This window comes from Oncorhynchus mykiss, chromosome 22, assembly GCF_013265735.2.
Source record: "Oncorhynchus mykiss isolate Arlee chromosome 22, USDA_OmykA_1.1, whole genome shotgun sequence".
In the NCBI taxonomy this organism is placed as follows: domain Eukaryota; kingdom Metazoa; phylum Chordata; class Actinopteri; order Salmoniformes; family Salmonidae; genus Oncorhynchus; species Oncorhynchus mykiss.
The window spans coordinates 16,995,613-17,021,063 of NC_048586.1; the positions used below are offsets into that span (position 1 = coordinate 16,995,613).

The following is a 25,451-nucleotide window of genomic DNA, read 5'->3' on the forward strand; positions in this document are numbered from 1 at the left end:
AGAAAGTATTATCCTCCTCTTCCCTTTGAGGCCAGGCACAAAGGGGGGCGAGGTCATTAGTTCAGCCGGGTCTCAAACGCTCCTAAGCTGGGCGATGGACCAGTGTATTCATCTGCTCACGCAATCACAAAGAGCATTTCTCTGTCCCATTCAGTCCTGCCACAGAGCAGTGCAGAGCAGAGAGAGAGGGGCCCGGGGCAACAGTCTACGCAGAGGCCTCCACGGACTCCCACACACACACACTTTACAGAGTCACCAGCTCTCTCTGTGACTTGAAGGGATAAGTCTCTCAGGATAGAGGCCTCAGCTGCAGCCGTAAAACACTGCAAACTATACTGGCTCAGATAAACCGATACAGACTTGGAAAGGAGGGATTATAAAACATATTTACTCACATTTAGTCAGAGGCTTATGTACTGTACACTAAATAATTCCTCATGTGCTGAGTCTAAACATGTCAGAAGAGCGAGAGAAACACCAAATTAGGTGCACAAACACACAACCGGTCTGAGGGAGTTTGGAAGATGTCATGAGAGATAAAAGACGAAGGAAATCAGACTAAAGGAATGTGTCTGTCTACCCAGTATCACAGTATAACGAGAAAAAGCCTGTGTACCCAGTATCACAGTATAACGAGAAAAAGCCTGTCTACCCAGTATCACAGTATAACGAGAAAAAGCCTGTCTACCCAGTATCACAGTATAACGAGAAAAGGCCTGTGGCCCACTGACCTCTCCAGCCAATGAACTGCCATTACAGCCACCATCGGCCTTCAAAAGCCTTCCAAACCCCCCGGCGCTGCTAACTGATACGACCTTTCCCCCCCTTTGAAGCACCAAGAGAATTCATCAGCACTCAGAGCCAGGAAAAAAACAAGATAACACTTTGCAGCCTGTGTGCTGTTGTATTTCAGTATGACATCACTCTGTTCCCAGCCAATTCTGATGCATTCGTTTTTTATATCCCTCACTACACCAGCCCTTCCAAGGTTATGGACACTGGTGCAAAGCGCTGGGGAGCAGGGAGGGGAAATGAAGTGTTTCACCAGACGGTGCCTCTGGCAGCTAGAGGGCTGCTGGGAGCCTGGAGGGCCCACTCCGGATTCGTCACGGCACAGCAGCCACTGTTCAGGAAGCAGGGTGTAATATCTGACCCTGTGCCAATTATCACACCGCAAGGAGCGGATATGGCAACAACAGGCCTAAAGTCTAGGAAATAGAAGTTAAATAAATCAGTTTCACAGCTTCCCTGCCTTGATATAGACTGGTGACATTACAGCATTGGGACAGAGACACAGTGAGATATCCTCTAGATCTGCATAATGTGTACATAATGGAATGAATGGAATTCCATGACCTTTACAATTCAAGTCCCACACAATGTAAGTGGTGCAGGAATCCAAAGTGAATGATGCACTTCATGATGTGACTTAAATGCCAATTGCCTGCTAAATCAATATTTTTGCATTACCTGACATTAATGCTTTTATGATTGCATGACCACAATAAAGATTCAATACGCAGAAATCGCTCAGCAATTTCCTGGTTGCTAAAATTCTAGTAGTTCGCCTATTTTCCATGTGTAGAGAAGCATTGTACCATCTAACCCGGGGTGAAATATATTTTCAATAACCAAAAATATTGTACTTTCAGCTGTTGAAGCTGGTGTACAAAACCGAAAGCAAAAAATTCTAAAACTAAAAATGAGAATGGGAAATAGCGTACATAGAACAGATCTAACACATCTTAGATCTGCTTTCAATTAGAAGGACAGATCTATAACTCTGATTTCTATGCAAATTTTGTTCGGTTTCCCAAAAAGTTGCATATTGCAGCTATAAGGGAGCATATTGGAGTGGAAATCTAGCCTAACTGCTCTGAAAGAGATTAGTCAAATTATATTTGTTTCAAATCCTCAGGGCTCCGCATCATATGATGTGAGGGGGAAATGTAACGCTTGTTGTTTGAAGGCTTCTACAAACACAAACCAGCGTGACTGGCCGAGCGGGTTTAATGATTTCCCATTGCGCCCATATTTCGCTTTTCAGGAGACATGAAGAGACAGGGTGGGCCTCATGTGGGCACACCTGAGGTCTGGTTTGAGGACTTTCTAAACTAAGGATATGTGTGTGTGTGTGTCTGTGTGTTTATTTGTGTGTGTTTGTCATGTGGTTTGAGCTACGCCCTGCTAATCGTTGCCTGCTGGCTGTGGAGTACTTTGATACTGGTATAGGTCTGGAGCTAGCTTCAATGGTTACCTTAGTAACTCCTTTACTTTCCTACCGTCCAGCATGTAAAATCGCACCTCCACTGTCTGGGCCTGACCATTTAGACAAACACAATAACAAAGAAAGGCACCAACCAGTGTTCCAGCAAGGCCTTTAATTCATTGAATTAGACTCAGTAATAGGAGTGGGCAAAGCAGAATAGCAAAACATCCTCAGAGTTGTGAGTGGAACTGAGGTTTTGTTGATCATTGTAATGGCATAAACTGTACTACAAAACACATTGTGCCCTGACAATGGTAAACCAAAAGGTAATTTAGTCTAGATGCCTTTTAATCTAAGCAAACTGGAACACATTGTTCACACGGGAAACTAAAAGAGGATGACAAAGGGGTTTGTTATTATGGTTAAAGTGCTAGGATATTATGGTTTTAAAATATAAAAAGCCAGTTGATTGTGGCGGCGGAAAATGTTAATTGCGGTCGTTCAACCCATGAAGGGGAGTGTGTTAGTGTGTGTCTGTGTGTGAGGGTGTGTGTTAGGGTTGGGCGAAATTACCATAGTATCGTCTATCCACAATGTTTGACAGCTATCGTCGATGGTGAGGACTTTGTGATGTGACAGACGATGGTTTTGCCTATTTGAACTTGACTGGTGTTGTGCAGTAGCCTAAATAATGTAGTCTGGCAGCCACGGTGACATTCAGAGTAATCTGCCTGTTCCTATTTGCTATAGTCTATTTCAATAAATACCCTATGTCAGGGGTAGGCAACCCTGGTCATGGAGTAACGCAGGCACTTCATGTTTTTGATTTATCCGACCTGGAAGACCAGGGGCCTCATGTATAAATCAAAACCTGTGCGTAAACCACGCATGGGATAATTTCCACGTAAAGTGTGAGATTTATCAAGATGAACGTTTGGTTAAGAGTGTACGTAAATTTGTGATTCTAAAATGAGTGGTAGAAAAAAGTTTGCAACCATTTCCCTGTTTGACCGCTAGGTTTTAGGGGTATTATGAAGCCTCCATTGTGAGGCTCTATTGGATTTGCCCCAAACATAACACTTTGCCTTCAACACCATAGTACCCTCCAAGCTCATCATTTAGCTCAGGGCCCTGAGTCTGAACCCCACCTTGTGCAACTGGGTCCTGGACTTCCTGACGGGCCGCCCCCAGGTGGTGAAGGTAGGAAACAACACCTCCACTTCGCTGATCCTCAACACAGGGACCCCACAAGGGCGCATGCTCAGCACCCTCCTGTACTCCCTGTTCACCCATGACTGCGTGGCCACGCATGCCTCCTGATCGTGGACTTGAGGAAATAGCCACATCGATAGGACCGCAGTGGAGAAGGTGGAAAGCTTCAAGTTCCTTGGTGTATACATCACGGACAATCTGAAACGGTCCACCCACACAGTGTGGTGAAGAATGCGCAACAGCGCCTCTTCAACTTCAGGAGGATGAAGAAATTCAGCTTGGCCCCTAAAATCTCCAAAACTTCTACAGATGCACAATTGAGAGCATCCTGTCGGGCTGTATCACATAATGATCGATTGATATGTCATGGAATTTTGAATCAGTATCATGTACAACATACACCCAGAAGTACTGAGGGACATATTTTGTGTGTTTTTGCAACGCTTCTCATAGTGTTTAATCTACTGATATGTAGAGCAATGTGAACTGTGAAGTATAGGCTCAGCTGTACTCTAGTATGCCATGAAAATGGAAATGTTTAGTTTCTATTTTCTTAGGCCTAGATTCGATCAGATCAATCGTTATGCCATGAAAATGGAAATGTTTAGTTTCTATTTTCTTAGGCCTAGATTTGATCAGATCAATCGTTAGGGTTAGGGAGAGGGTTAGGGAGAAACATTGTCCTTTCCATTCAGACCACTTCCACCCCCCCCCCAGTACAGGTGCATCAAAGCTGGGACCGAGAGAGTGAAAAACAGCTTCTATCTCAAGGCCATTAGACTGTTAAATAGCCATCACTAGCCGGCTACTCAACCCTGCACCTTAGAGGCTGCTGCCCTACATACATAGACATGAAATTACTGGCCACTTTAATAATGGAACACTAATCACTTTAATAATGTTTACATATTGCTATAAAACCAAAGCCGGACGACGCTGGGCCAATTGTGCGCCGACCTGTGGGACTCCCAATCACAGCCAGATGTGATGGCACTCCAGAAACAGACTTGCCTATGTTATATAGGCCTCTCTCGCTTTGTCGGATGCATTGGCCTTATAGCCTAAACATATATTGTGTCTAGCTGTTGTAAAAAAAAAAAGTAGGCTATATTCCCTTATCTCTCCATTCAACATAAATTTGACTTTGGGCTAGGCTACACTTTTTTCGTTTTATGCAATTATGCTTTCTCTCCCGGTGAAACAATAACAGAGTTCCATCTCAAAAAGTTGTTTAAACAGCCTAAAACCTATAGCGCTACCACCTGCGCTTAGATTTACCATTGCGCTAGAGCCCTAAAAGTGTGAAAACATTTGATCACTGCTATTTTCTGAGAGTTGCTAGTTGATAATACAATCTAGTGTTGTACCAGAGGCCGCCAAAATAGAGCGATGCAATCTTACATCACAATGTTTTATGAGTACATGATCACGGAAGATCAAAGGTTGACATCACCCAACCCTGTGTGTGGGTGGGTGTCCTCCTTCCTGTTTCACATGTATCACTTGTGGTCTAGACTTCCTGCTGTGGCTGCCTGAATATGTTGGCCAGAAGAATACCTTAGACTGAGTTATAGCTCAGGATATTATGGAAGCAAAGTTTACCTCTGGCTAGTTTACAACAACAAAAAAAATTCACCTCAAGAGCAAAACAACCCCAGGCAGGGCTTAAGCTCTGGTATAAATACCTCCGAGTCACTGCTTCCTATCGCACCTAGAAGATAGAGCTCTTCTTTAAACCTGGGGACAGGTAGGATGGTGAAGGAGAGTCTGTTGATAGCCCCTGCATTCTCCCCTCCCCTATCTCCAAGGATGCTAAGAGGCCATTTTCCTGCCTGGAGCTGCCTGTTGTGGGGGTCGTGGTCATTGAAGAGAGGAGAGGAGAGCTGGGTTGACCAGTGCAGCTGTTCAGACAGCCAGCCAGCCTGACAAATAGTCTTACAGTGAGTGGGTTTTCATGAACAACGAATTCGGCAAAAGAAGTTCGGCCCCCATTCATTTTCAACGAGGGCACGTGGAGACATGTGCAGGGGATTGTGGGAAGTGAGCGGCGAGAACCGTACTAGCAGAGTGGTAGAGAAAGTTCAGCTCTGCTCTACTTTATGCACATTTCAAGTGAAACGAAGCATTGGAGCGAAGGGTTGTCAAGAGAAGGCGGCGCTATTGTTCAAAACCACTGAGGTATAATAACAACTGGGTGTTCGACCGTTGTTTTCAAGGTAATCTATTCACGTTTGCACATGCCGATTCATGGACCATCTATACCTCAGTTGCGTCCGGTTTGCACTAGCACTCCCTGCGTACAGGGAGCAGTGCGAGCAGCGACAACGTCATCAGGTCATCCAAAAACATGTCAGATATTGGATGAAATTAAAATGTTAATGTCTTCTGATGTGAGTGATGGAAAAAAAATTACTTCTCTAAGTGGCTCTCCATGGAAATTGCCCTTCTGGGCCGGGCTTCAACTGTGCTTCTAGACCAGAACCCTGGCCCCATGGTCAAAACCCACTGTTAGAATGGCACCTGTGGCCAGACATGCCATGAAAGGGCACAGTGTGGGACAGACAGATTAGTATGTGGAGGCTCTAGACTACTACTACAGCCTTTGTGCTATGTGTCTCCGTGTCTGTGAGCTGCCCCCATCTTCAACAAATAGCTTATGTCCACACTCTGGGCTAACCCTTCTTCCACAGTGACGATGAAGCAGCACTAGACCAGCACCTAACAGGCAAACATTCACCCTGGAAACAGGAGGCTTGAGACACATGTCTATAGCATCAGGCACCTCATTAAAGCAAATCAGATTTGGAGAAATGGCTTCCTGCTGACCCAGGAAGCTGAAGCCGTTGACAAACAAAGAGAGAGGACAGACTAATGGTGAGAGAACAGTCCAGGAAAAACAACAAGCCTTCTGGGCGGTTTAGCAGCATTGCCCCTGCCTGTCTGTTTAATATTTCACCAAATGTTCCCTCTTCTTTACACAGAATAAGTCAGTGGCCCAAATGGCACACTGTTCGCTACATAGTGTACTACTTTAGAACCAGCACTATATAGAGAATAGGATGCCATTTGGGATGCAGGCCAAAAGGAGTACAACAGAGGGAGGCTTCAGTTCCAATGTCTGTATTCCCTGACCAAATACATTTAGGAAATTACAGGACTAAGCTCACTAGAGTTAAACTAACTGGGCAACAACAACAGTATAAAACATTATGATTAAATGTCAACGGTATGGTGACAATTCTGGACACAGTGTAAGCCTACTAGCATTTCAATCGCTAAAAGAATGGCCCTGGTATGCTAAAAACACAAACAAACGTCATTCACCTTTCAGCAAATAATTTGCTATTGTTAAGCGTTTGTTTTGACAAATCTCTGTAATCTGTAAAACTTGTCTGCCCGTAAACAACTCCCAAAACATCTGTTGTTGCTGATTATTGGGAAAGGTCCTCCATAGCAAGTGAAAATCCCTCATGTTAAATCCCCGCAGACAGTCCAAAGTGGGGAGAGAAATATGGAAATCACTGCAGCAGGAATCTCTGCATTGTCTGTTCAAGTGAAATCTTCACGCAAACATAATCTCTCTCTCTTTTACTTGAATCATTTATTTTTAATCACTGATATTTTGAATGTTCAGAACTATGGCCGAGACAGAATTGGACAGCAGCACTTGGCAATGACAACAGTCCAGGGTGACAGATATGTGTTTTCCTCTGTCATCTAAGTCTCCACCAACAAATCACCCTCCCATTTCCCAAACACACAGAAGCCCTGTCGAGACAGCCTGTACCAGCCGCCCTCACAACTGAGACAACAGTGTGGAGGCCTACATCTTACCACCACCACCAACCCCTCTAATGGTCACACACACGCACCCACGCACGTCACACGCACACACACAAAAGTGCAGTCATTAGTGTTCGGCAGAATCACAATATTCTTTTAATCTTTAATTTCCTATGAGCTAAATGACCGGAGACAAACTGCCTTTTGGAGCTCAACGTCCTAATTAAACATTGCTCTTATTAAAGAAGAGAGCGCGATTAACAACATTTACATTCTGAGAAGCGGTGTTAATAAAGCGGACTCTGTTTACCTTTTGCTTTAGTTTTCGTAAGCCTCTCAATTAAAAGTAGTTTGTATCCATTGGATTTTGGTCTGGAGAGCAAAACCACCCCCTGCTGTGGGAGCTCTTTGAAGGAAAGGTCGGTGGCCAAGTTGCTCTGTCTCTGGTTGGATGCAACGCCGGATCTGATGAGATCACAGGGACATGAATGAAGTGCATCCCAATTACTTGGGGATTTGTATATGTGCAGGGTGTTATCATCAACTTAGCCATAGTGTAGATAGTCCATGCAATTTACAATATCAGCAGGAGAAAGACGACTCTCTTTCAGTACTCCAAAGGTGAGTTGGCCTACTGTAACAACTGACCTCCTTCCACAACTGTACATGGCCAAGCCATGACATAGCCTATCAAACAGGATTACATCATCATCAAATAACAACTTACACATTTACTTCAAAATACAAATACAAATGACTTGATATCATAAAGTTAAATACAACAAATGTCAGATAGCTACCCTGTATAGGAAGTTGTCTCTATATGAAGTAGGATTACACACAGCTGCGGACAAAAATGAGTCAGCAAACTGGCTCGGTTCACCATCTGTAGCCTACATTGTTGAACGAAAAATACAAGACTGAAAAAAAAGTTCCCTGTTTGCTGTGGATACGGCCTCTGCTTTTCAGACTAGTGGTTAATGCAGGGCAATGGGCTTAGCTTGGGCCCACTCTGTACTGACTCCAACTTTCCTCTGACCAGGTGGCCTGTCTCCATGTGGCCAAGCTCAGAGGGCTCCTGCCAGTGCCAACTGGTAGCGGGCGGGGGAGTCAGTGGAGAGGAGCAGCTGAGGCAGTTTAGCCTTGCTGCCCCAGAGAGTACAAGGCAAAGACATGCTAGTGTGATTAACACTGGACCACAACAGTCAGCTCTGTCTGGCAGCTGGCTGTCTCCATCTCAGCATATAGAACTATAGCTAGAGCTGGGAGCCGCAGGAGGGATGAATCCAGCCCCCACAGCCTGAGCCTTCACAGCCAGCCTGCCTCTCTGGGCTCTGATCACTGCATTGAAAGAGATGAAACTGGTGGGATGTGGGAGTAGAGTGCAGAAGGAAGGTAGGTAACGGTAAAACTTTACTCTAGAACGGGCCTGGGCAAAGGCTGGCACGGGGGCCTTATGCGGCCCGCGGAATCATGCTCAGATCACATAAAGAATTTGCTAGAATTTGTTATTCAAATTAAAAGCCCAATGAATACTCGCCTTTGTGTAATGATTTAACTCCCACCACTTGTGGGACATTTATTTTGAAGGCAGACAGTGACTGACAGGCTGACACACACATCACAGTTACAAATAGTAGCTAGCTAGATATTGGGCAACATTTTTTCAAAGATTTCAAAGAAAAGGAAAGTAGACAATGAATGTAGGGTGTTCCAGCTGTCACGCCCTGACCTTAGAGATGCTTTTTATGTCTCTTATTTTGGTTTGGTCAGAGCGTGAGTTGGAGTGGGCATTCTATGTTTTGTGTTTCTATGATTTTCTATTTCTATGTGTTGGCCGGGTATGGTTCTCAATCAGGGACAGCTGTCTATCGTTGTCTCTGATTGGGAACCATACTTAGGTACCCTTTTTCCCCACCAGTGTTTGTGGGAAGTTAACTTTGTTTGATGGCACATAGCCTTAGGCTTCACGGTTTGTATTGTTTATTGTTTTGTCGGCATCATTTCGAATAAAGGAGAAAATGTACACTCACCACGCTGCACCTTGGTCCAGTTCCTTCAACAGCTGTGACACCAGCAAGAGTGGACATCGAAATATTTCTTCATTGAGGTATCAGGGAAAGCTGTGTGCTTAGTGTGCAAAGAGAGCATCGCTGTCTTGAAAGACTACAACTTGTACCGACACTTCCAGACGAAGCATGCAGAGAAATATAGGAATATGTCTTCTGAACAGGGGGCAAGTGCATCGAAAAAGTTGCTTTCTCAGTTGCAAAATCAGCAAGGACTTTTCACAAAACGGCATTCAGCAAAAAACTGAATTGCGAGAGTTAGCTATGTACTGTCCCACAAAATTGCTAAACATAGCAAGCCATTCGATGAGTGTGAAATCATTAAAGAATGTTTAATTGACTCTGCAGTGATACTTTTCCCCGACAAGAAAGTGTTTTCGAACAGTGACACGGCGTGTTGATGACATCGCAGACAATATGGAACAACAGTTGAAAGACAAGGTAAAGGATTTCACCTATTTCTCCTTGGCCCTGGATGAGACCAGTGATGCACGTCACACGGTGCAGTTGTTTATATTCTTAGGAGGTATAACCCCAGACTTTGAAATTACAGAGGAGCTTGCTTCAGTGCAGTCAATGAAGAGCACAACCACATGGAAATATTTATTGGGGGAGGTTAATAAGTGTGTGGCAAAGCTGGGACTGAGTTTTGAATAGTTATACAGTGTGACCACTGATGGGTGCCCAAACTTGACAGGAAAAAAACGTTGGCCTTTAGAAAAGGATACAAGATCAAGAAGCTGAGCTGAACCCAGATCAAAAAATAATTTTGCTGCATTGCATTAGTCATCAGGAGGTGATCTGTAAATGTGTTCTGAAAATGAGCCATGTTGTGGATACAGTCACTAAAGTGCTAAATCTTTAAACCACAGGCAGTTTGTCTCATTGTTGGAAGAGACAAAGTCGGGTCATGCAGATCTCCCCTACCACACAAATTTGAGAAGGCTGAGTTTGGGGAACGTGCTTAAAAGGGTGTGGGAACTGAAGTCGGAGATTGCTGCGTTTTTGCAAATGAAAGGTATATATGTGGATTTCCCTTAACTGCAAGATAAAGAATTGTTGGCTGATTTTTGCCTTCACCGTGGACATCATGGCCCTCATGAATGAACTGAATTCCAAACTACAAGGGAAGGGCCTTTTTGCACATCATACAGTGCCTTGCGAAAGTATTCGGCCCCCTTGAACTTTGCGACCTTTTGCCACATTTCAGGCTTCAAACATAAAGATATAAAACTGAATTTTTTTGTGAAGAATCAACAACAAGTGGGACACAATCATGAAGTGGAACGACATTTATTGGATATTTCAAACTTTTTTAACAAATCAAAAACTTAAAAATTGGGCGTGCAAAATTATTCAGCCCCTTTACTTTCAGTGCAGCAAACTCTCTCCAGAAGTTCAGTGAGGATCTCTGAATGATCCAATGTTGACCTAAATGACTAATGATGATAAATACAATCCAACTGTGTGTAATCAAGTCTCCGTATAAATGCACCTGCACTGTGATAGTCTCAGAGGTCCGTTAAAAGCGCAGAGAGCATCATGAAGAACAAGAAACACACCAGGCAGGTCCGAGATACTGTTGTGAAGAAGTTTAAAGCCGGATTTGGATACAAAAAGATTTCCCAAGCTTTAAACATCCCAAGGAGCACTGTGCAAGCGATAATATTGAAATGGAAGGAGTATCAGACCACTGCAAATCTACCAAGACCTGGCCGTCCCTCTAAACTTTCAGCTCATACAAGGAGAAGACTGATCAGAGATGCAGCCTAGAGGCCCATGATCACTCTGGATGAACTGCAGAGATCTACAGCTGAGGTGGGAGACTATGTCCATAGGACAACAATCAGTCGTATATTGCACAAATCTGGCCTTTATGGAAGAGTGGCAAGAAGAAAGCCATTTCTTAAAGATATCCATAAAAAGTGTTGTTTAAAGTTTGCCATAAGCCACCTGGGAGACACACCAAACATGTGGAAGAATGAAACCAAAATGGAACTTTTTGGCAACAATGCAAAACGTTATGTTTGGCGTAAAAGCAATACAGCTGAACACACCATCCCCACTGTCAAACATGGTGGTGGCAGCATCATGGTTTGGGCCTGCTTTTCTTCAGCAGGGACAGGGAAGATGGTTAAAATTGATGGGAAGATGGATGGAGCCAAATACAGGACCATTCTGGAAGAAAACCTGATGGAGTCTGCAAAAGACCTGAGACTGGGACGGAGATTTGTCTTCCAACAAGACAATGATCCAAAACATAAAGCAAAATCTACAATGGAATGGTTCAAAAATAAACATATCCAGGTGTTAGAATGGCCAAGTCAAAGTCCAGACCTGAATCCAATCGAGAATCTGTGGAAAGAACTGAAAACTGCTGTTCACAAATGCTCTCCATCCAACCTCACTGAGCTCGAGCTGTTTTGCAAGGAGGAATGGGAAAAAATGTCAGTCTCTCGATGTGCAAAACTGATAGAGACATACCCCAAGCGACTTACAGCTGTAATCGCAGCAAAAGGTGGCGCTACAAAGTATTAACTTAAGGGGGCTGAATAATTTTGCACGCCCAATTTTTCAGTTTTTGCTTTGTTAAAAAAGTTTGAAATATCCAATAAATGTCGTTCCACTTCATGATTGTGTCCCACTTGTTGTTGATTCTTCACAAAAAAATACAGTTTTATATCTTTATGTTTGAAGCCTGAAATGTGGCAAAAGGTCGCAAAGTTCAAGGGGGCCGAATACTTTCGCAAGGCACTGTATCTATAGCCTTGTCAAAGCCTTCAAGGGAAAATTACTCCTCCTGACCCGCCAAGTAGAAGCCAACAATCTCACCCACCTTCCGACACTACTAGTATGTTCCCTATCAGATGACCAGTGGAATAAGTATACATCGCTGCTGCGTGGTTTGAACGGTGTGCTTTCTCGTCATTTTGAGGATTTCAGAGTGAAAATTACATGCTGTTGGTTTCCTCTCCTTCACCTTGACCTGCAACTTGAGCTTATCGATCTTCAGTCTGATGCAGTGATTGGACAACTTGTTTTATTCAAAACAATGTCACTGACGAGGTTCTATGCATCTCTTGATGAATAAAACTTTCCAAAGATTAGGAGTCATGCTCAGAAGGTGTTTGTACTGTTTGGGTCAACCTATGTATGGGAACAGACATTTTTAGTGATGAAATATAACAAGTCAAGGCACAGATCATCTCTTACTGACTCTCACCTTTCAGCAATCCTGTGCATAGCGACATCAGAAACTATACCTGACTTCACTGCTCTAGTCAATGCCCATCAGAGACTTCACTCCTCACAATGATTGAGTAGTTTAAATGTAATGTTGAGCTCGCTCTCTGTTTGTGTTTTTGTGCATACCCGTTAACAAAAGTTCTATCCGTGGTGCAGAATGCACAGTGTACTTTTCCCTCCATGTAGTTCATTGCATGTTTAATAATGAAAATACCTACCAAAAGGAGAACATGGATGTGGTCTATTTCTGTGAATGTTAAAAAAGTAAAATAATTAGCATATCTGGACGTAATTTAACGTAAATATAGCTGTCAACAAAATCATACATACTGTAAAATGATTCTGCCAAAAATTGGAAAAATATATTCTTAATGTGGCCCTCCATGGAAAATAATTGCCCAGGCCTGCTCTAGAAAGTAATGCCGGGATGACACTAGAGGTCGACCGATTAATTGGAATGGCCGATTAAATAGGGCCGATTTCAAGTTTACATAACAATCGTAAATCAGTATTTTTGGACACCGATTTGGCCAATTTTTTTTTTTTTTTTTTTTTTTTACACCTTTATTTAATCTTTATTTAACTAGGCAACTCAGTTAAGAACACATTTCTTATTTTCAATGACGGCCTAGGAACGGTGGGTTAACTGCCTTGTTCAGGGGCAGAACAACAGATTTTTACCTCGTCAGCTCGGGGATTCAATCTTGCACCCTTACAGTAAACTAATCCAACGCTCTAACCACCTGCCTCTCATTGCACTCCACGAGGAGCCTGCCTGTTACGCGAATGCAGTAAGCCAAGTTAAGTTGCTAGCTAGCATTAAACTTTTAAAAAACAATCAATTGATGATATTACTAGTTTATCTAGCGTGTCCTGCGTTGCATACAATCGATGTGGTGCGTATTCGCCAAAAAGGACTGTCCTTTCTCCAATGTGTACCTAACCATAAGCATTAATGCCTTTCTTAAAATCAATACGCAGAAGTATATATTTTTAAACCTGCATATTTAGCTAAAAGAAATCCAAGTTAGCAGGCAAAATTACACAAGTGAAATTGTGTCACTTCTCTTGCGTTCATTGCACGCAGAGTCAGGGTATATGCAACAGTTTGGGCCGCCTAATTTGCCAGAATTTTACGTAATTATGACATAACATTGAAGGTTGTGCAATGTAACAGGAATATTTAGACTTATGGATGCCACCCATTAGCGTTTTGCCAGCAGCTCTTCGCAATGCTTCAAGCGTTGCGCTGCTTATGACTTCAAGCCTATTAACTCCCGAGATTAGGTTGGTGTAACCGGTGTGAAATGGCTAGCTAGTTAGCGGGGTGCGCGCTAATAGCATTTCAAACGTCACTCGCTCTGAGACTTGGAGTGGTTGTTCCCCTTGCTCTGCATGGGTAACGCTGCTTCGAGGTGGCTGTTGTCGATGTGTTCCTGGTTCGAGCCCAGGTAGCGGAGAGGAGAGGGATGGAAGCTATACTGTTACATTGGCAATACTAAAGTGCCTATAAGAACATCCAATAGACAAAGGTTAATGAAATACAAATGGTATAGAGAGAAATAGTCCTATAATAACTACAACCTAAAACTTCTTACCTGGGAATATTGAAGACTCATGTTAAAAGGAACCACCAGCTTTCATATGTTCTGAGCAAGGAACTTAAACGTTAGCTTTCTTACATGGCACATATTGCACTTTTACTTTCTTCTCCAACACTTTGTTTTTGCATTATTTAAACCAAATTGAACATGTTTCATTATTTATTTGAGGCTAAATTGATTTTATTGATGTATTATATCAAGTCAAAATAAGTGTTCATTTGGTATTGTTGTAATTTTCATTATTACAAATACATTTTTAAAAATCGGCCGATTAATCGGTATCGGCTTTTTTTTTGGTCCTCCAATAATCGGTATCTGCTTTTTTTGGTCCAAAAATTGGTATCGGTATCGGCGTTGAAAAATTATAATCTGTCGACCTCTAGTTGACACTACACAACTTTTAAAATCCTAACATCGCTGAGCCTCTGACATTAAACAACAGTCTTTCCTGTATTTTTTTTTTGTCTTGCCAAAGTAGTGGTGCGCAGGCTAAATGATGTGGCACAGACAAGGGTAATTCTTAACTTGGTCGTGAGGATGCTAGCGGAATCAATGATGTGATGTGATTAGGTAGCTAGAACAAGCCTCAAATGTTTTCAGTCAGACATTTAAGCTTGCCACACAGCTCCACACAGAGCTCTAATGATTTGACACTTTGGCAAGTACAAACGCGTAATAGCAGTAGTCATCGCTCCTGCTCGAGAGTACACATTCTGGGTGATGTGATACAACGTCATCATCACGCTAGCTTCTTCTCTGGAAAGCTCTCATTGGCTATTGATGATCACCATTCTCAAATCTTAGCGTTGCATATCTCACAATTTTGTTACGATGAAATCAAACATGTTTGAAAATATCGGGACATCTGGTACTGCTCAAAGACAAGCTCGGTAGCCCTCAGATTGCGTCTCTGACCCGCTCACATTAAACGAGCATCGGTGATGGCCGCGTGCCCCGAATAGACAACAACATGGGAATTTTGTCTCGGATCTCAAAAACTTATCTGGGACAACTAAATCTGGCCCAAATCACGTAGAGTACACCCGGCTTAAGTGTTCTCTACGTTGGGAAATGAGACGCTAGAGAAGGTGAAATTCTGTGAGGAGTATAATGCAGTGGGGAGGTAGATTCAATGCATTCGGAAAGAATTCAGACCCCTTGACTTTTTACACATTTTGTTACGTTACAGCCTTATTCTAAAATTGATTAAACTGTTTTTTCTTCTCATCAATCTACACACAATACCCCATAATGACAAAGCAATACAATTTTTGCAAATGTATGAAATTAAATATTCACATTTACATAAGTATTTAGACCCTTTACTTAGCACTTTGTTGAAGCACCTTTTGGAAGCGATTACAGCCTTAAGTGTTCTTGGGTACGACGCTACAAGCTTGGCACACCTGTATTTCAGGGGTTTCTTCCATTCTTCTCTGCAGATCCTCTCAAGCTCTGTCAGTTTGAATGGGGAGCATCGCTGCACAGCTATTTTCAGGTTTCTCCAGAGATGTTAGATCGGGTTCAAGTCCAAGTTCTGGCTGGGTCACTCAAGGACATTCCGAGACTTGTCCCGAAGCCACTCCTGCATTGTCTTGGCTGTGTGCTTAGGGCTGTTGTTTGTAATTATGGAAGGTGAACCTTCACCCCAGTCTGAAGTCCTAAAAGGGCTCTGGAGCAGGTTTTCATCCAGGATCTCAAAAACCTTTGCTCCTTTCCCTCAATCCTGACTAGTCTCCCAGTCCCTGTCGCTGTAAAACATCCCCACAGCATGATGCTGCCACCACCATGCTTCACTTTAGGGATGGTCAGTTTTCCTCCAGACGTGATGCCTGGAATTCAGGCCAAAGAGTTCAATCTTGGTTTCATCTGACCAGAGAATCTTGTTTCTCATGGTCTGAGAGCCCTTTAGGTGCATTTTGGCAAACTCCAATTAGGCTGTCATGTACCTTTACTGAGGAGTGTCTTCCGTCTGGCCGCTAACATAAAGGCCTGATTGGTGGAGTGCTGCAGAGATGGTTGTCCTCTCTGGGGATGGGAGAACCTTCCAGAAGGAACTCTGCAGCTCTGTCAGAGTGACCATTGGATCTTGGTCACCTCCCTGACAAAGGCTCTTCTCACACGATTGCTCAGTTTGGCTGGGCGGCCTGGTTCCAAACGTCTTCCATTAAGAATGATGGAGGCCACTGTGTTCTTGGGGACCTTCAATGCTGCAGACATGTATTGGTACCCTTCCCCAGATCTGTGCCTCGACACAATCCTTTCTCGGAGCTCTACGGACAATTCCTCCGACCTCGTGGCTTGTTTTTTGCTCTGACATGCACTGTAAACTGTGGTACCTTATCTAGACAGGTGTGTGCCTTTGCAAATCATGTCAAAGGTGATCAATAGAAACAGGATGCATCTGAGCTCAATTTCGAGTCTCATAGTAAAGGGTCTAAATACTTACGTAAATAAGGTATTTCTGTATTTCAATACATTTGCAAAGATTTCAGAGAACCTGTTTTTGCTTTGTAATTATGGGATATAACGTGTAGATTGTTTGAGGATTTTTTTTATATCCATTTTAGAATAAGGCTGTAACGTAACAACATGTGGAGAAAGTCAAGGGTTCTGAATACTTTCCGAATGCACTGTAGGTAGCTGTAGATGTCCCCAAAGACTGAAACACTGAAACATTAGACTCTCTTCATGTGGTTCCAGTCTGTCACAGGGACGAGATGGGGCCCCCATTTCAGCTTCACTCCATCTCCAACTCATAAAATGTATAACATCTACAACGTATCAGAGTTAGAACTTGGAAACACTGTATCTCCCATGCTGGCCATACCAATTTCCTAAGTGCTTCTTCAAGCCGTTCTCCTCTAAAAACCCATCTTGTCTCCTTATGGTTGCTGCTGTGTACCCTGCGACTGCACCTCCTAGCTTTTAAGAGGTTTTAACAGGAGAAAACCAGCGTATATCCTCAAAGAGAATACCAATTAATCCAGACGAGTTTAATTTAACAACTATATAATCCACTGAGCTCCCGGTGCTTTGAGCCTCAAATCCATTAACGTCAGTGAGGCTTGCTGGCAATGTGACCTTTTAAAGAAAGTGTTCACATCAAAGCCCAGAGGCCAAAGCTAAGCGGTATCCCACTTCCGGAATGCCGGACCATAAAAATGTGTATTTAGAAGGGATTAAAAAGGCCAATTCCACACAGCAGATTTGGAGGAGGTAGAGTAGGAGAAAAGAGGAGGAAGAAGGGCTGAATTAGCGAATGGTGTGTTTGTGGGCCCTGGATATATGGGGCTCCTAGAGGCAGCCTAATGACTGCGGTCCGGTGTCTGGCACAGGGGCCAAGTTTTTCCCTGACTCCTTTTAAGTTGCCTCCAAGCCACCGCGTTATGAGGAACATATGCCCAGCTATCATGCAATACTACAATTATCAAGGCTTTTCATTACACTCATTTCCATGACACATATCCGTGGACTTTTGATGTGCTTTTGTAAAGCATTTATCACTGTCATGCTCTTTACAGGGAAGGGGGGTGCTTTCATTGTTTGCTGGTCTCTCAGTGTTTATTTATTTGTATTTATTTTATTTAACCTTTATTTAACTAGGCAAGTCAGTTAAGAACAAATTCTTATTTACAATGACGGCCTACCCCGGCCAAACCCTCCCCTATCCCGGACGACGCTGGGCCAATTGTGCGCCGCCCTATAGGACTCCAGATCACCGGCGGTTGTGATACAGCCCGGGATCGAACCAGGGTCTGTAGTGATGCAGTGCATTAGACCGCTGCACCACTCGGGAGTCCATGTATACTGTACATAAGAGCAAACTGGTTAATGCTGTTCCAATGGTAGTGGTCTTGATCCATCCACAACAGATACAAATAGATTTGAGTCAAAGGAGAAAGGAATTAAATAAACTGTGTCAAACTATTTTGCCCTTGTTTAGGCAACAACCCCTTAAGCAAATCAGATGTTGCCATTCTCATTGTCCGAGGTCATAGCCAAAGGGAGGATGCACAAAACAGTTCCAAACACGGCAGCAAGCAATACTTTCAGTCATATCCAATTCCGTTATAAAAACCTAATCTTTGTGCATAAATCCGACCTGAATATGCCATGAGGATATGGTCAAATTTTGGCAAATTAAGAGACATTTGACTGCACTGTATCGGACCAGACGGTAGATTTAAGCCTTATTTCTTTGTCCAATACCATTTGGGAAAGTAATGAACTCTTTATTCGCACCTAACAGAAGGTCCATTGAATATTTAATGTGCAATATGTTACAATCGAGGCCCATAGAGCATTAGATATTCGGCAGTCTACCCGATCTGATTAGCATGGCCGTCTCCAAGAAGACTACTTACTAACCTAATTTCAGGCTGTTTCAAGATCAGAGCTGACTTTACAAGCAAATGGATCTCTTCCAGAGAAAATAAATAGTATCACATTCATATTAGTAATTTCTCAGACACTCTAATCCAGAGCGATTTACAAGAGAAATTTTGGGTAAGTGCCTTGCTCAAGTGCACAGATATACAGTTGAAGTCAGAAGTTTACATACACCTTAGACAAATACATTTAAACTCAGTTTTTCACAATTCTTGACATTTATTCCTAGTAAAAATTCCCTGTTTTAGGTCAGTTAGGATCACCACTTTATTTTAAGAATGTGAAATGTTAGAATAATAGTAGAATAATGATTTATTTCAGCTTTAATTTCTAACATCACATTCCCAGTGGGTCAGAAGTTTACATACACTCAATATTATTTGGTAGCATTGCCTTTAAATTGTTTAACTTGCTTGCACATGCTTTTTCAGTTCTGCCCACAAATGTTCTATTGGATTGAGGTCAGGGCTTTGTGATGGACACTCCAATACCTTGTCTTTGTTGTCCTTAAGCCATTTTGCCACAACTTTGGAAGTATGCTTAGGGTCATTGTCCATTTGGAAGACCCATTTGCGACTAAGCTTTAACTTCCTGACTGATGTCTTGAGATTTTGCTTCAATATATCCACATCATTTTCAAACCTCATGATGCCCTCTATTGTGCATCAGGCCCTCCTGCAGCAAAGCACACCCACAACATGATGCTGCCACCCCCGTGCTTCACGGTTGGGATGGTGTTCTTCGGCTTGCAAGCCTCCCCATTTTTCCTCCAAACATAACGATGGTCATTATGGCCAAATGGTTCCATTTTTGTTTCATCAGACCAGAGGACATTTCAAAGTACGTTCATCTCTAGGAGACAGAACGCGTGTCCTTCATGAGCGGTATGACGGCTGCATGGTCCCATGGTGTTGATACTTGAGTACTATTGTTTGTACAGATAAATGTGGTACCTTCAGGCGTTTGGAAATTGCTCCCAAGGATGAACCAGACTTGTGGAGTCCTACAATTCTTTTTAATGAGGTCTTGGCTGATTTCTTTTGATTTTCACATGATGTCAAGCAAAGAGGCAATGAGTTTGAAGGTAGGCCTTGAAATACATCCACAGGTACACCTCCAATTGACTCAAATGATGTCAATTAGCTTATCAGAAGCGTCTAAAGCCATGACATCATTTTCAGGAATTTTCCAAGCTGTTTAAAGGCACAGTCAACTTAGTGTATATACAGTGGGGCAAAAAGTATTTAGTCAGCCACCAATTGTGCAAGTTCTCCCACTTAAAAAGATGAGAGGCCTGTAATTTTCATCATAGGTATACTTCAACTATGACAGACAAAACGAGGAAAAAGAATCTAGAAAATCACATTGTAGGATTTTTTATGAATTTATTTGCAAATTATGGTGGAAAATAACTATTTGGTCACCTACAAACAAGAAAGATTTCTGGCTCTCACAGACCTGTAACTTCTTCTTTAAGAAGCTCCTCTGTCCTCCACTTGTTACCTGTATTAATGGCACCTGTTTGAACTTGTTATCAGTATAAAAGACACCTGTCCACAACCTCAAACAGTCACATTCCAAACTCCACTATGGCCAAGACCAAAGAGCTGTCAAAGGACACCAGAAACAAAATTGTAGACCTGCACCAGGCTGGGAAGACTGAATCTGCAATAGGTAAGCAGCTTGGTTTGAAGAAATCAACTGCGGGAACAATTATTAGGAAATGGAAGACATACTAGACCACTGATAATCTCCCTTGATCTGGGGCTCCACGCAAGATCTCACCCCATGGGGCAAAATTATCACAAGAATGGTGAGCAAAAATCCCAGAACCACACGGGGTGACCTAGTGAATGACCTGCAGAGAGCTGGGACCAAAGTAACAAAGCCTACCATCAGTAACACACTACGCCGCCAGGGACTCAAATCCTGCAGTGCCAGACGTGTCCCCCTGCTTAAGCCAGTACATGTCCAGGCCCGTCTGAAGTTTGCTAGAGAGCATTTGGATGATCCAGAAGAAGATTGGGAGAATGTCATATGATCAGATGAAACCAAAATAGAACTTTTTGGTAAAAACTCAACTCGTCGTGTTTGGAGGACAAAGAATGCTGAGTTGCATCCAAAGAACACCATACCTACTGTGAAGCATGGGGGTGGAAACATCATGCTTTTGGGCTGTTTTTCTGCAAAGGGACCAGGACGACTGATCCGTGTAAAGGAAAGAATGAATGGGGCCATGTATTGTGAGATTGAGTGAAAACATCCTTCCATCAGCAAGGGCATTGAAGATGAAATGTGGCTGGGTCTTTCAGCATGACAATGATCCCAAACACACCGCCCGGGCAACGAAGGAGTGGCTTCGTAAGAAGCATTTCAAGGTCCTGGAGTGGCCTAGACAGTCTCCAGATCTCAACCCATAGAAAATCTTTGGAGGGAGTTGAAAGTCCGTGTTGCCCAGCAACAGCCCCAAAATATCACTGCTCTAGAGGAGACCTGTATGGAGGAATGGGCCAAAATACCAGCAACAGTGTGTGAACCTTGTGAAGACTTACAGAAAACGTTTGACCTCTGTCATTGCCAACAAAGGGTATATAACAAAGTATTGAGATAAACATTTGTTATTGACCAAATACCTATTTTCCACCATAATTTGCAAATAAATTAATTAAAAATCCTACAATGTGATTTTCTGGATTTTTTTTTCTCTCATTTTGTTTGTCATAGTTGTAATTGTCATCATAGGTACACTTCAAGCCTCTCATCTTTTTATGTGGGAGAACTTGCACAATTGGTGGCTGACTAAATACGTTTTTGCCCCACTGTAAACTTCTGACCCACTGGAATTGTGATACAGTGAAGTAATATGTCTAAACAATTGTTGGAAAAATTACTTGCCATGCACAAAGTAGATGTCCTAACCGACTTGCCAAAACTATAGTTTGTTAACAAGAAATGTGTGGAGTGGTTGACAAATGAGTTTTAATGACTCTAACTTAAGTGTATGTAAACTTCTGACTTCAAATGTATTTTTCACCTAGTCAGCTCGAATATACAAACCAGTGACCTTTCCGTCACTGACCCAACGCCCTTAACCATTGGGCTCCTTGCCAGTGACACAGTTTGTTATGCCACTTGAACATTTATTTACAAAGTCATAAAATAAGGTTTAAAACCAAAGCCTTTTTGTTGCCACTCCTCTTTCATTCCAATGAATGGCTTAGCCTAACTGACTCTAAAACATTTGGCTAGGTTAGACTAAATCATAAAAGGGCCAACTGAGCCAATTCTTGGTTTACAGATTGAGTCAATTTGATTTGGAATTCCTATGATAGGCAAATGAGGATGTAAATAGGCCTAAATGACCATCTAGCTGCTCCATCTCTAAAGACAGCATAGTGACCGAATGACCACTAATGACTGCTTAAAGCAAGGCTGAGGCAGCTCATCTGTCCTTCCCTGAATAATGGAGAAGAGTGGCTGACTTTTATTGTCCCAGCATGGGAAATGGAGAGAGACCTGCTTTTCTTTATTGGATAGCATCCAACTTTGTAAAGAGCTGGGAAAGGGTGAAGCCTTTTCCCGCCATTCACACCCTAATGCTCATCTACCGCAAGCAGTCCTGTGTGTGTTCGCCTCTGGTGGTGCCTGACTGGGCTGACGCACAGTGAAGGGCTCCATTTAAAACAACGCCTAGGCTTACTACATTGCTGTTAAAGATAGTAAACGTAACATGGATAGAATCATAGTAACACGAGGGGGAAACTTCCGTACTGCTCTGTGATTCATTGCCGTACAGTTTAAGATCCCTAGTCAACAAAAGTGTGTTCAGAGCAAGAGCCTGCAGTTACATTCCTCATACAGACCTGAACTGTGGTTTAGATTGTCATCTGGGGTGCTCACAGTGGAAAACAGCGATTGCATCCCAAATGGCACCCTATTCCCTATACACTGCACTTTGGGCCCTGTTCAAAAGTAGTCCACTATATAGGTAATAGTGTTCCATTTGAGACGCAGTCTAAAGAGAAGGGGTGGGAGAGGGGTAACCTGGTGCTGAAGATAGGTAGCCAGTGTCTAGGCAAGCCAGACTCTGATCACTTTTGTTAACAGTATGTCGACTGTTTTATATAACAGAGGCAAGTCGCAGCCTGATCTAAAGATGAGCAAATTGACTCAAGATACTTAACTGCTGTACTGCTATACAGTACTTATGTTACTTACAACTGTCCCTTCCTATAGTAGGCGAGTCTAGACCAGACAACATCGCCTCGTGTTAGTCCTACATCATCTCTGTCTGTTTATGAAAAGATAGATCACGATCTATGTCGCTAGACGTGAGTCAGAAATGTATTAGCACTGCTGAGTGACTTACAGTCAAACTCATTCCCAGTCGTAATGGAAAATCTAACAGATTACATGGAAGAGCCAGAACAACACCAGCATCCTCATGGGGATGTCACACTGACAATAATAGTAGTGTCAAAGAGTATACCAGTTCAGAGTTCTCCAGGGTCATTCTGACTGCAATAATAAGGCCTTCCTGTGGGATAGGAGGTAGGCCTATCTATTCTAAAAAAAGGTTAATTACCCTACCCTGTTCTCTAGTTACACATCAGTTTAACAACATTTTCCATGTTGAAACAGAGACTGTGGTATGGGTTATTTATAGCCAATAAATACTTTTTTATAAATACTGAAAACTTGGAGCCATGGTGCTTATACATGTGTGTTTGTGTATACCCCGAGAGCACCAAGAAAATGACTTACTTAAGAAAAATGGTCAGTGACAGTGACACCAGTTTATGACCATATATGTTCAAACTGCTTGCTCGCTACAAATGTTGGCTCAGATGATGAAATGTTTGTGAAGAGCGACGAAAGGCATGAGCCATATTTGTGTGCATATTCTCAGAACTTCAGGTTACAAATTTAACTCATTACTACGTATCTGTGTTTGTATGCATTAGGAATCCATATTAGCAGCTACTCTTCCTGCACAGTTTAAAAGGGGGTGTAAAAATTACAGTGCTGACTTATTTTAACCCAGTATGAGTATTTTCAACACTATGAGGAGTCAATGAGCTCTAGTGTCGGGATTAAATCGGTATCACGCCCTGACCTTAATTATCTTTGTTTTCTTTATTATTTTGGTTAGGTCAGGGTGTGACGAGGGTGGTATGTGTGTTTTTGTCTTGTCTAGGGTATTTTGTAATTCTATGGGGTTACGGCATTGTCTAGGTAAATGTAGGTCTATGGTGGCCTGAATTGGTTCCCAATCAGAGACAGCTGTTTATAGTTGTCTCTGATTGGGGATCCTATTTAGGTTGCCATTTTCCATTTTGGTTTTGTGGGTTATTGTCTATGTGTAGTTGCATGTCAGCACTCGTGTTATAGCGGCACATTTGTTTAGTGTTCTTCGTTTAAATAAAGAAGAATGTATTCATATCACGCTGCGCCTTGGTCTCCTCGTTATGGCGAACGTGACAATCGGAGTGTAAAATTATGCAGTCATTGCAGTGTAAATTCAACTCAATTCAGAGGAATTTTAACACCATTTGAAGTCAAATTAACTCTGAAAATGTGACACTACCTGTAGAGTAACTTTAACACAATGTAGACTGAGACCAAATGTTATCTGAAACAGTGTTGAATTAAACTCTATAGGAGTTAAATTAACACTTATATTTTTACTGTGTGGGATCCAGCAGAATTAAGGTAAGGCAGGTATACAACTTTAAAAACATTACAATACATTCACAACAGATTTCACAACACGTTAAGTGCGTGCCCTCAGGCCCCTACTCTAGAACCACATATCTACAACACAAATGTACGTGTGTGTATAGTGCATATGTTATTGTGTGTGTGTGTGTGTGCATGTGTATGTGCCTATGCATGCGTTGCTTCACAGTCCCCGCTGTTCCATAAGGAGTATTTGTATCTGTTTTTTTAATCTAATTGTACAGTAAGCCTATTATGATAAACCCTTTGTATATCGCCAGCGAACTTCCAATCACATCCATTGTCATTCTGTATAAAAAAGTAAGACTAAACAATTAATAGATGCCCATAAAAACATATAAATAATGGAGACAGGTTGTGGCAGGTTTGTGTGGGAAGTAAGGCAGTCTGAGGGTAACATGTTGTTGCACAATGGTCAAAGTGACCTTGCAGCAGTCAGCCATACTCCACATACCTGGCTCCTTCTTGCTCCCCTTCCCTCCGTCTCTGTTCTTCTTCAGCACTGCCTTGAACATGATCCGATTCTTGGAATCCTCTCACTCTCCCCCTGCAAAAACACAACCATTTCAAGAGCAGGACAGGCAGAGAGTGAGTGCGCGAGTCAACAGAAAATGTACAGGCTGACGATAATGCAACCCGCATTTCATACCCTCCTCTCCTGACACTCCGCTGGGAGTTTTCCCACAGCGTTCCCAAGCCGGCAGGTCATCTCTAGAGGGCCGGCCGGGGAAAGAATGCTCTAATATTTAAACAGAACGGACAAGGTCTGCTCTCTTGCTATGCAGGAAAACAATCTGTCAGATTCTCCACATTCCACATCTAATTGATGCTACGTGGCTGAACTTGGGCCTTCACACTCACTTTTCACAATATTTCTAAAGCTTGGATATTTGCTGAGTCTTTATAATCTTGAGTCAAGAGGCACATATGCTGGTAACTTGAATTAGACCTAATTTAGCTAGGTAAAAAGGCCTTGGTGAGTTGCATTTTTGTTATGCTATACAAACATCTATTACTGGGTAACTAACAGGAATGTTAGCCTACTGTTCTGGTTGGCCATTTTCTTGTTGGCCTTTTTCTCACCTGATACACAGTGCAATGCAGCCCAAATTAGAGCCCAAACTATTAGCAACCATGATTATTGTCAACACATAAATTGCTTTCCTTCACTCTTCACTTCCTAATAGCTGAATACAT

At 42.6% G+C, this 25,451-nt stretch overlaps 1 protein-coding gene across 5 annotated transcripts in view; it reads right to left on the minus strand.

The window, feature by feature from the left end:
• The window catches only part of LOC110501509 (protein TANC1), a 180,963-nt gene that overhangs the window by 127,290 nt on the left and 28,222 nt on the right, over positions 1 to 25,451 (minus strand). For all 5 annotated transcript variants that reach the window (XR_005038794.1, XM_036958878.1, XM_036958877.1 and 2 more), the window contains exon 2: positions 24,709 to 24,801. Coding sequence is in view for 4 of the 5 variants with exons in the window: in XM_036958878.1 (XP_036814773.1) it covers positions 24,709 to 24,769 (61 nt within the window). In the remaining variant the exon portion in view is untranslated. The remainder of the gene's footprint in view (positions 1 to 24,708; positions 24,802 to 25,451) is intronic.